The sequence below is a fragment of the Heterocephalus glaber genome, unplaced genomic scaffold (genome assembly GCF_053883595.1).
Source record: "Heterocephalus glaber isolate CG9 unplaced genomic scaffold, H.glaber_assembly_v1.0 deba00001428, whole genome shotgun sequence".
Taxonomy (NCBI): domain Eukaryota; kingdom Metazoa; phylum Chordata; class Mammalia; order Rodentia; family Bathyergidae; genus Heterocephalus; species Heterocephalus glaber.
The window spans coordinates 7,123,189-7,136,022 of NW_028258293.1; the positions used below are offsets into that span (position 1 = coordinate 7,123,189).

Genomic DNA, 12,834 nt, shown 5'->3' on the forward strand with positions numbered 1-12,834 from the left:
TGCCACCCTCCTTGACACGCCACCATTCATCATTGCTACGATCAAGTTTTGATGCTTTTCAACGTGACCCACTGAGGTCTATGGTATCAGAGCTTTGTACTGATGGCCACAATTCTCAGTGCTCCTCTTACTAACAAGGAAAGTATTCCTGACCATTAACATTCAACAGGCAAGGAACAGCAGCATCACCACCCCTAGGAGTTTGCTAGAAATGCAGAACCTTAAACCCCATCTTCAGTCTACTGTATAAGAATTTGCATTTAAACAACATTCCCAAGTGAATCATGTATATAATCCAGTGTAAGGAGATGAATGAATGCATGCATTTAGAATGAACAAATATTAATCAATTTGGGGGACATACTTGAATACAGTTGCAAGAGAAACTGAAGAGAAAAAAAGAAGTGAAAAGAAAGCATAGTCTTACCTTTGTTTCCGGCCCAATTCTAGAAGCTTCTGAACATCAGTTCTGGCAGACTGTTCATCATTCTTTAAAGACTGATAAAAAAAGTGGAAAAAGAAAGTCTTATTCTGGTGACAAAGTGAGGCTCATTTTGCTTGGTTCTGCACAGTGCAAGGTATGGCTTTCAGTGCATGTGATCTGGAAGAAGAATATAAAGGAAGCCAGATGGACCTCATGGAGCACAGGATGCACTTGGTAACTCCTTCCACTGAGTCCATGGCTTCATGGAGAGTGAAAGAGGTTGAGCTCGGCCTCGGCTTTTACAGGTTTTATGGAGGAGAAAATGCTCTCCAAATATCTAGGTCTTTTTAAGTGAATATAAAATATATCTTGCACACTGCCTCTGAAGTTTTACTTTGTTTTCCGCAGGCATGTTAAACTAGCTCTGACACAATTTCAGCAAATACAATGGGACATAAAAAGCCTCTCTGTAAGTGAAAAGAAAAACACAATTAAAGTTCAAAGCCATCAAAAAGGCATAAGCTTGTTTGCTCTTGCCTGTTTCTTATTTATGAGTAATGCATTACGGTACACAAAAATATGGCTGTGTGAAATGGTAACTGGTCTCTACAAGTAGGGTGTGAAGAAAAATATGTAACATCTTACTGATGAATGCTTATATATCCTGGCATATTCTGGACTCTGAAACCATTAATTAAAGTGCAAAACCCTCATGAGCTTTTTCTTATGAGAATCTGTCACATTAAATTTTCCCTGATAACTTTCTTATTTATATACAAAAAACTATTTAATAGAGTAACCTGTCATCTTGACACTACAAGTTGAAAGGGAGAGGCGATAATCATGTTTATGGAGCAGCAGTGACAGGGAGGGGAATGACAGTAGCAAAAAACAAAGGCTCTCTTTACTTAATATTTATTTCACAAATATCTACCATGAATTATACAAAGACCTATGAAAAGGCATAATGACACCCTCACAAATTTTTCAGTCTCCTGCTAAAAAGAGGTAACTTCAGTATAGTAAATGGATATCATTATATGGATGTGGTGGGTTGAACTTGACATGAAAAAGCTCTCTCTACAATGTCTGTCTGAGGTTGCATTAGGAAGAAGCCAATAAATAGTACTCTGTTTAGAGAGTAGATTCCCCCCCCCCCAAATAGGAAGAAAGCAGAATGAAGAGAGGCATGGGAAGGAAGGTCATTATTGTGGTATTTAGAAACACCACAGTGCATCATGACCAAATAACTCCGGGCAGTTCACCTCTTCATCTAGGAAAAGGAGATGTAAATTTTAAAGGACCCAGAGACCCTGGACAGCTCAACTCAAAGAAGATTAAATAGATGTGTGAAAATACTGGGTGAAATGTGCAGTAAAAATGGGTTTATTTACTTAGTGACACTTTTGTAACCTGGGCATAGTTTAAGCATCAACAGGTTAAAAATTTAGAAGATTGTACTGAGGAAATTTCACATTAAGAAAATGAAGACAGGGGTCTGGGGATGTTAGTCAGCAGTCCAGAGGCTGTACTTGGCATAGCTGAGGCTTTGGATTTGATCCCCAGCATCAGAAAAACAAACAAGGTTGAGATGCAGAAATGCAGAGCATTTATTTGCAGATTTGGGTTAGCAAGACAGATCCAGTTGGTGGAGAAGTGGGGTATAATTCCCTGAAAATCACCTTTGTTCCATTAAGGACACCAATGTTTGATATACTAATTTGCCAATCTGATTTTAAACTCTGTTATATTATCGTCCTATTCAGGTGCTATGATTACAAAGATGGAAAAGACTTTCAAATGTGAACTTTTAAAACTCCTAGTATTTTCTTGAACTTCTATTTGAAAAAAAAATGTACAATGAGCTAAACAGTCATTTACTACAAATTTGAAACCTGAAATCACCATTTTTTGCATGTGAGTTTAAGCACCACGCGGGGCCTCTGGGAGACTTGCTCTCAGTCTTAATTATGTGAAGTGTTTGGTATGAAAATTTAATAAGATAGGGCTGGGGATTTAGCTCAGTGGTTCTGCCTCCTATCTCGCAGGCACAAGGTCCCGAGTTTGATCCCCGGTACCCCCCAGAAAAAAAATTTAATAAGATAAAAAATGAAAAATCATCTTGCCCAATGTTTGGTAGAAAATAAACAAAAGGCAGTTTTTATTTTTTGGGGGTACTGGGGCTCGAACTTGGGTCCTTCCGCTTGCTAGGCAGGCACCGGAACCACTAAGCTAAATCCCTGGCCCTCAAAAGGCATTTTTAAAACTCAGCTACCGTGAAGCGTATGATTGTTGCACTTTTGAAGCCTCATTAATTCATTATTATATTGTGTAGTTTGTAGCAAGATGCCATGACCTAGGCCACTGACACAGAGGCTGAGTGTCTTGGAACCCCAATACACCAGCCAGTGGATCATCGCACCACAAGCTTGCATTATTCTCAAGGTGCCGCGTGTTCTATGCCTCTGAGAACGTGTGCTGTCTGGAATATTTTTTCCCGGTTTTATTCACGTGGTGAATTTCCACTTAATAAAGTGCACCTGAGGCACTGGGTTCCCACAAAACTCAAAACCAATTTGCATCCCTTTTTATTCTAATCATTGTTTGCTTCATGATTTGTGCACACTTCCAGAACAGCTCTATTAGTCTTGTGCTGTTATCATTCCAGTCTGGTCTCTGTACCCTACTGGGTTGTGGGTGACTTTTTCCTCTTAGCTCTGTCTTCTGTGTTTTCAACAGGACTTCTCCAACCAGGGCTTCAGCGTTGGGTTCAAATACCAGCTCGGTGTCTCAAATAGCTCTGTGTACTTCATTTCCAAACCTTTTCATAACTCTGTCTTTTCATCTATGTGTTGACTTACAGCACAGTCACAATTGCATAATTTTCTTCTTGAGAAAATTAAATAGAAATGTTAGGAAGAGCACCCCATCCCTCATCACCCCACTTTTATCATCCTGAAAGGAAGGAACAGCAAGCAACAGAGAAAGGCAGGCAGTGGTAACTGAGCATGGCTGAAGGACACGGCCCAGTTCATCATAAAATAGAGAATGCTCTGGAACCATGCTGCATGCTTTTAAATTCTGCCTTCCTCTTTGATTTCCAAAAGTAACTTATTTTATCTAAACTTGATAGTTTATGGCAAGGAAAATCTGAAAAATAATACCCACTGTGTAATACAAAAAAACATTTTGTACATGACAGGGAGATTGATAAATTCAATCTTTAAATTTAAGTATTAAAACATTATCAGATATTGAGAGACTTCTACTATCTGAAATAGACCTAGTTTTGCAAAGGAGATTCCATTGTGTGAGTACATTTTCACAGATGACAGGCATTTACCCATTTCAGTAGTGAGATTTATTATAAAAATCTTCAGGGCTATTCTAGAGAGAATCTAAAATTCTCTTCTAGATACTATTCCTCCTATATTTATTTAAATACTGGTCTAATTGCTTTGCATCATTTTATAATAGAAAAAAAACTCCCAGCAGTCAAACTGATCTTAGAAGCTGTGAGGAACTGCTGGCTATGTCAAGCAAACAGTTTCCTCCTTGGTGTATTTGGAAATCTGAGATCCCTAGACTCCATTTCAAATGCCATGTCATTTCAAAGCTCATGTAATAACAAGGAAGAACTACCATGGTCAAGCCCAGAAATATATTAAAAAGTATTAAGATGCATATAAATCTAGTGAAGCCAATCAGGTGCCTATTCATCCATTGCTGTCGAGATCATTCATTTCCTTCTCACCTGAAGGTTGACTTTAATCCCATCCAGCTCCCGGGATGTCTTTGTGAGCTGGCGGAGGATGGTGCTTCTCTCCTTAAAGACTTCTTTCAGCTGCTTCTGGAGCTCCTCATAGTCCTGTCTAACACAGAAAGAACAGGCATGAGAGCCTTCCCAGAACTTCTGCTTTTTCTTCCGTCATAGTCAGTGACTCTCAGGTTTCTAGTGAAATGTACATAGAACTTCTATTATTAGGATGTTTTCTTAGTTTTTCAATATGAAGAGAAGAAATTAAAACAAAACAAAGATTTGTCGTTTTGATGAGAACTAAGATCTAGAGAGGTTCCAGGACAATACTGTAAAATTTCTATACATATAACAAGGTCTGCCAGATACTTTTTGGAAAATAGATATTTTTATAACAATGCTATACTTTTTTCCTCAAGTTTTTAAAATTTTAAGGCAGAAAAATCATTTGAAACATTGTACCTCAAAGACACTGACAGGTTGTGATATTGGGGAGCAAACTAAAGGGCAGACCTGAAACAGAAAGCAAGGGGTTTGTTTCTTTCCTAGTTCATAGGGAAGTAAAACCTACTGAGAAACCACCCTCAGCAAACATGTAGAGGAAACCCTATTACTATCTAAAAGGTAGAATAAATAAATGATACTGGAAAAAAATTTAAAAAATAAAAGGTAGCAGGAAAAGTAAAATCTCTGAGAAAAGTAGTCAAGAAATACAGTAATTATAGTGCATGTTGAAGAAAGAGATTAAGGTACACCTCTCAGGTGCTATTCGTGGAGAGAATAAGTAATGTGCACATATGTGCGTGTGTGTGTGTGTGTGTGTGTGTGTGTGTGCTCGCGCGCATGTTTGATAGTTAGGGAGGGAGCCGAGAGAGCAGATAATTTCCAATGTGTTTAAAAGTCTTTGATAGTGGAAGGTGACCGTGGTGAACTGAAACAGAGAAGAGCATCAAATTCAGGAAGGATCTCCTAGAATATGTAAGATGAATTTTAAAAGATAAATAGAAATTAGCCATATGCAGGGGGAAATACTGATACATACTAATGGAAAAGATGAATGCAGAAGGTGCGGAGCCTTAACTGAGAGGTGAAAGATCTGCCACAGAAATGAGGGTATGGCAAGTATGGGCAACACACTCAAGGCCACTGAGGGATGTCCAGGAGTTTGGGAAATGCTCTGAGGACAAGAGAACACATGGCAGAGTTTGAAGCAAGGGCTATTACGGTCGGATTAATGTTCTGGAAAGATTTCTGTATCTGAAATCTCAAGTGTGAATTGAATTGGGGAAAAAGAAGGTATTAAGAAAGTTAAGATTTCAATAGTCACAGCAAAAGGTCATAGTGGTTTAACTCCATCAGAAGCAGTGGGACTAGGCAAACTTGAATTGATTTCCACAAAATATGAAAAAATAAAATAGTTTCTTAAAAATTATTTTATTTTGTCTAAATGTGTGCTGGAAAAAAGTGGGAGGGAACTAGTTAATTAAAAAACCATCCTCTGGCTTAGGCCACTGTTGGACTTCAATGAGAGGAAAGTCATAGGAACAAAGTCTTTCTAGTGAAATGCACATTGACATGTTCAGTTGTAAATATGTAAGAAAGTAGAATAAGCTCAAAGCTTCGGTTTCCTCTTCTGGAAAATGTACCATTGACTTCACTCAAACGTAACATTGGCTTTGATCCATTGTTATGTCAAATTTAATAACATGTAAAGCTTTCATCTCATAGTAAATAATGAACTTACTATTAGAAAGTTCATTAAATTTTTCAGAATTTTATGATAATTCTGAAGAATTATAAAGAAACTTGGTCCACCAAGGTCTTTAGTAGTAATAATGCATCTCATGTAGAATGGACTTCCATTACAATTCCTCACTTTTTCTCACCTCCTCCAACCCTCTTCACCTTCTTGTTCAAAGTAAATTAGTGTGGCTTGCTGCTAAGACCTAGAATATTTCTTGCTGGCCTTGAGGTTTTCAGTGCCATGCAGTAATCTGTCAATTATCAGACAGCTGTTTTCAAAAAGCCCAGGTTTCCATTCACCCTCTAAATCTATTACTGATACTTAAATTTACCTTCCACAAATTTTTAAAACATATATGTTAATGAATATTTTCTTTATGAGAACTAGATTGTTCTTGCACATACAGTTCTTCTCCATTCCAATATAATTCCTCAAAAGTTTCTATATGGTTGTGAAAATTTATGTTATTGTTAAAATAATTAATTTCTGGATTTTTAAAACATTCATTTTCAACTGAATATTTCTGGTACATGATTTTACTTTAAGAAAATTATTATTTCTAATCAATTATTTGAAGAGTTGTGAATATTTTATGTTTACTCATATTATCTTCAAGAATGATAATTTCTCTTTTTTCTCTTCATTTATTATCAAGGATGGAGAACCTTTTCTACAGTATTCAGTAGACTGGTGATATGAACATCCTTGTCTCACTCTTTAGATTAGGGCTTCAATATTTACCACATATGTGCTAGTTATCACAGATGTACACTATCAATATTCTTTTTCTTTTATTCATTTATTTTCTTTAACTATAGAATCTAAAAAGTTATTTTCCTAGTTTCTTAATCATTTTGGTTTAACCAGGAATGGAACTGGAATGTTATCAAATTTATTGTGCCAGGTGTTATCATTTGCTTTTAATTCTTTCATTCTTTTCTTCCTTTGCTATGTTGCAAATAAAGGCAGATTTGCTTGGTTGTGCAGGCTCCAATTGAATGCTAGTGGACGTGATACGGTGGGGATTGCAATTGTTGTTTATATTGCTCAGCAGCCATGCGAGAGATTCTCTCAGATAACTGTTTTACTCCAGCCTTCTTCAAAACAAGAAATCAGGTAGAATAGGCCCAGCCTGACCCATACTTTGAAGCAGGAACATTCTCATTAACCTCTAAACTTCAGCGTGACACATGAATGCTTGTTATTGTAGGTCATTGGGCTTTTGCAGCAATTAAAATGTAGCAGTCCCTCAGGAAAAAAATAGGAAGAAAAATTGTTTAATAAATGCCTTAGCTAAAATGATCACTGACATTTTTCTTTTATACAGTTTTGTGGTAAACTACATCTATTCAACTTTCATTTATGATTAATGATTGCATAAATCAATCTCACATTATTGAAATAAATTTGCTGTATATTTCTCATCATATTGTTACAAAGCTTGATATCTATCTTATGCATAGCTCATGTGGTGAATTGAAAAACGTTTCCTTTTTTCCTATTATCTGCAAGAGTTTATGTATGATTGATGATCTTTCTTCTTTGAATGGAGGAACTGATAAGCAAGGTCCTGTGGCCTCCAATTTCCTTTGTGGGAAAATATTTGTTTAGATATTCAATGTTTAACTGATATTTCATATTGTGTAACTATTCAGATATCCTAACTTTTAAAAATTCAGCATCAGAGAATTAGTCAGCTTTCCTACAACTGGGGCCAAATAACTGACATTCACAATTTAAAGGAGAAGTTTAATTTCGCTCATGGGTTCAGATGAGTCAGTCCACGGTTGGATGGCTGCAAGGCAGAAACATCATGGTGGAAGGGCATGGTGGAGCAAAGCTGCACTTCTGGTGGTCAAGCAGCAGAACAAGAAAACTCTTCTAGAGTAGAAGGGGCCAGGGATAAGGTGTAGTTCCCAAGGTCACATGCCTCCATGACCAACCCAGATACCCATATGTGGACTTCACTAAGCCCCTGGGTGAGTCTCAACTAATTAAGTTGAAAATCCAGTGTAACCGTCACTATCAGTAACTGAGAATATTTTCCAATTTCATGATCATTCATTTAATTTATGATTCTTGGCTTAGTCAATTGGTATGAGCTGAATTGGACAGCTTTTATTTAATTAGGCTTACTCTTGTATCTGTGATCATTTCCTAGTTAACTAAATTACTGCTTGTCTGGTTGACTTGCTGCCAGTAAGTCTAAGACGTAGATTGGGCTATGTGTCTTTCTTTATCCATAAGCTAGCCTGGGTTTGTGTGTGTACCATTTGGTTAGGGAACTAAGAGAATTAGCAAAGCTAAAGTACCATATTTTAGGTGTAAATTTGAACTGAGTGCAATTTCACGTGTACCATATTGTATTTGTCCCAAACATTTCACAAATCCAGGCTGGATTCAAGAGACAGAGATATATACTTCACTTAACCGATGGAGTAAACTTGAGAATCTGGTTATGAATGGAAATGAGAATAAGAAGAATCATGGTCACATAACCAATGTACTCCATAGCCCCAAATACTTATTTAACTACTTTGTATTTCATTTCTCAAAAATTGTCCTTTTGAATACTGCATTCTGCAGTGATGGTTTTTCAATGCTTCATAAAGGAATTTTATTTTACATTTTTGTTCAGTTTTTCCACTGGCTTTTGCAGGAAGCATTCAGCAAATAGATTGACAAGTTTGTCCAATTTCACTAAAATTGAACACTATCAAATCATTGTTTAATTATTTTCTTTATCTCTCAAAGATCATCAGTCATTCCCTCAAATTCCTTGAACCTGTATTTATTTTTCTGCAATTTCTACTGCTCAAGTTTCATCCATTTCCTCTTATATGCCCTGTGTTCAGTTAATCACTAAAGAGAATCTCTTGAAAGTATTTAAATATGTTATATCCATTTAAATATATATAAGTTAACTGGATCCGAGACTAAATTAATTTGTCAAATAAATACCTATTTAAATTTTCCCTAAAAATCGGTAAATTCCATCATGCTCTGCAGAGTTTTAAGCTTTTGATTTCACAAATCAAAATTTCCACATACATCAAGCCAATCTCAACCCCATGGTGCTAATCAAGGTTTTCCCCATTCTCTAGCTCTCTTTTAGGTGTTAGTAGTATACAATTTGCATATCTGTCTCAGTATAACACTGACATATTTGACTGCTGGAAAGTGGTCCAGTAAAGGCAGGGTCTTTCAGCTGGCAATGTTGGAAGAATGTAATTCTGAGCAGAAGGAACGATATGACTACTGCCAACATGGACAGGAAAGTCTTGAATGAAGATACATTATTAAACAGCAAGTAATATAGATTGGATACATGGTTCCCACTGGGCTATTTTGATTTTGTTTTCAATTATATTTCCCCAATAATATCCACTTAACTTTTCAAAAATAGGGACAAGACAATGTATGAGAAAATTTAATAGTGTTGGAAATTATGCCTGCCATTTATGAAGCATATGCTTTGGGGTAAATGTGAAACAAGAGACATATTTTCTTTTATGATAGCAGCTTACATCAAGATAGGTGCGGTTTTTATAAACAAATAACCTTCTTCCCAATGAAAACAGTCACAAGACATTGATTTAATCTAATGATCTATCTCAATTTTGAAAGTCAGTAGTAAAAGCTCATTTGTAAAGGCTTCCTGTACTGAGGGATTGAAAAAGACATCCTACCTGTACACCAGATTCAGGAGAATTTACAGGGAAATAATGCATGTGTCCAACTCAGAATTTGAATGTCTCTCCACTAAGACAGCTGACTAACTGTGGTTGTTAACTAGCAAGGGTCATCAGTCTCTTTGTACTCTCATGAAATTATGAACTCTATACCTATAAAAAATTTCCCCAAAACATGCATTTACCACTTTTAAGTAAAATATCACAGGGGACTTTACCTCTCCATAGGAAATGAATACCTTTATGCTAATCACTGACAAGCTGGAGTCACCTTGTAAAGGACTCTGCTTCTACAAGAACAATAACTCAGAGTACACAGCTACCTTGATTGACTTTATTTTATTTTTGTGAATTCATCGAATTTAAGATGACAGTTGGAGTTAGTATGGACTTAAGCCCAGGAGCCACACAAACGTTTACAATCAATTTGCTTCTGGTAGGTTCAGAAAGCTCCTGACTGCTCCAGAGCATTTACAGGTTTGGATGTGCAGGGAGAGAGGGTCTAAAGACAGAGCAGTCCCATTGCGCGCTGGTGCATAAATGGTCACAGTGCAGAAAGAGCAGAAAGGTCTCCCTTACCCTCCTCCAGGGGAATCTAGTAAGTACCCCTTAGTGCCTGAGTTGCAAGGGGCTGACAACTACCTCTCCAGAAAGGAAGCAAAACAAAACAAAACAAACACCAGATATTTAAGCCTAACTGGGACCCTAGCGTGCTCTGCAGGGCTGTGGATCAGTTTCCTTACCCTCTAGCCCAGTAAACGTTGGTGTTTGGTCTTCATTCAAGCTCATTAAGCACACTCATGTTGTCCTTTCCTTCCTTCCTCCCCTTTTTTTCCTTCCTCCTTCCTTCCTTCCTTCCTTCCTTCCTTCCTCTCTCTCCTCCCCTCCTTCCCCTGCCCTTCCTTCTCCTGCCCCATTTCCCTCACTTCCCCTCCTCTTGGTTCCTTCTCCCTTCCCTCTTCCCTCTTCCCTCTCTTCCTTTTTCCCTTCCTTCTTCAGCCAACTTTTGAGCTAGGCTTGAATATCAAAAAAGACTAAAACTTTGTGCATGGATTCAGGAAGTTCATTGCAAATATGATAAATACAAATACATAATTGCTATAAAATGTAACAGAAATGTAATGTAAGCTGAAGTTGTAGCAAGAAGGTGGGTTGTGACATATACTATTATTTATAATAATGTTTCATTTTTGTTATGCTAGGGAGGGAACCAAAGCCATCAAATACACTAGGTAAGCACTCTACCACCCAGCTACACTTCCAGGTCTGATCATTTTCTACATAGCTAACCTATGTAATAGTGATATTTTGTGATTGAAGAAATTCACACCAGAGAAAGGATAGCTACCTACTTTCAAAAAGTAGTAAGAAATGTTCAGAAGTGCTTGCTATGGCCACTGGCATGGTATCCAAAGCCATTAAACACCAAGAAAAATAGCCCTGCAAATGCACGATCAATGGCATTAGTTTTTTATTAACTTCTTGTATCTGTACAGAAACACATTTCACTAGGGGAAGAAGAATCCACGGGTTTGCATTCTGTTTGATGCATGAAATGAATCCTCCGCCTGGTGACTGATAGGAGTTATATTGATTTAACAAGCCTCTGAGCCTGAGCAGTTTCAGAGCCTGCCTTCCTGCAAATTTTCTCTGAAAGAAAGAAACAAAGCTAAACCCCAAGGAGCAGGGGATTCTCAGGAACTTGCATGCTATCTATTCCTACAGGGAAACCACTCCAAATGCACCTTTCGAATAATAAAATCACCACCTTTCATTTGTATTAATCTTTTTTTTCTTTCAAGACTTCACAGCGGCTCACAGATGTTCATTCTCACTCCCACAGGCACTGGCGGGGCCTATTAAAGTGTTAAGTGGGTCTGGTCCTGGCAAGTGGTCATCATAGTTAGCTTCAGGACAAAAGAAAAGGCTTGTGCCAGCGGACAGCATCTCCCTGACTTCCCCAGGGAGGGCACCGGAGCAGAGGACTGAATCCCGGCTCATGTTCACTTCAGCTTCTCGGCTTCTGAGGGTCTGAGAGGCCGCAGCTGAGTTTCCATCCATGGGCTTCTCCCCACACACTATACTAAAGCATGTAGATGCGGTTGCTGGCATTATCCTCACCTCCCACCTCGGTTTCTCCTTGCAATTTCCCATGCTGTCCTCTCCACAGATGCCCTTTACATCCCATGAAACCCATACAAGTTGGACACAGCGTGGGTTGAAAGTGCCCTCAGCACCCTAACTTACCAAACCCAGCCAGTTAGCTGCACACGGGTCTCGTTTACTGCCTCCCAAAGGGGCTGATTGGAAACTGAGCACAGGGCTGCCGTCCAGCCAGTAACTCCAGAAACAGTATGGTACTGGAGGTCAGGACCCCAGGAAAGACCAAAATTCCCAGTGTGAGCAGACTTTCTGCATACTGGGCAGTGCCTCTGCATCACTCTCCATTTAATAAGAAAAGGTCAGAGCATTGTAAATTGTTAACAGTGAGTAATATTCAATCAAAATACATTTTATTCCATGTCCTGAAAATTCTGGATTGTTTTATAACTCCATGTCTTTTGTAATATTGTATTCTCTTCCTGAGAGTGATGCTTTGATCCAATTTAATGATATAAATTTTCTTACTCTTCCAGAATAGCTGCATGTGCTTGTTTACCTCATCACCAGCCACCTGGTCCTTCGAACTTCTCTTGCTAGTAGAGCCTTCCCAGGCTACCACTTGCAAATCCCACATACACAATTTTTCAGCTTACATCACAATAAGCTGTAGCCACATCAATGTGTCTTGATGTGTCCCATGTCTAGACAACGAGACACATCAAGCCTTCTTCCAGGTCTTTAGGAATTTTTTCTCAATCACAAATAAAGACAAAGAAGGAACAATTTTGCTGCCCTGAAAATCCTCTTTCCTCAAATCTTCTGCCTTCTAGAGATGGGATGAATATTGCACAAGCCTGACACACTAGTCTTTAAGGTGAATGGGAGCCCAGTTTGATGCAGATGGGTAATTGAACTATGAAAACTTGTCCTTGATATTTAATGACATATTTGGACTGTTGGTCGAGCTCTAAAATTCTGACACATGGACTTTTGTTATGTAAAGTAATTAAGTGATTTTATTTTTATGCCACTGTCAGACTTTCGGGTAATTACACCTGAGCTCATCCAAATTATTGAACAGAACCAGCTCCAGAGAAATGCCATTCATCTTGTG

General features: G+C 38.0%; 1 protein-coding gene across 6 annotated transcripts in view; it reads right to left on the reverse strand.

Annotated features, from left to right (window-relative positions):
• Luzp2 (leucine zipper protein 2) overlaps window positions 1-12,834 on the reverse strand; it is a 430,463-nt gene that overhangs the window by 235,676 nt on the left and 181,953 nt on the right. For 5 of the 6 annotated variants that reach the window (XM_087211522.1, XM_087211524.1, XM_087211525.1 and 2 more), the window contains exons 2-3: window positions 4,179-4,296; window positions 428-498 (exon numbers count right to left, since the gene is read on the reverse strand). In XM_087211522.1, coding sequence (XP_087067648.1) covers window positions 428-498; window positions 4,179-4,296 — 189 coding nt within the window. The remainder of the gene's footprint in view (window positions 1-427; window positions 499-4,178; window positions 4,297-12,834) is intronic. The other variant, XM_087211526.1, reaches the window with a different exon arrangement.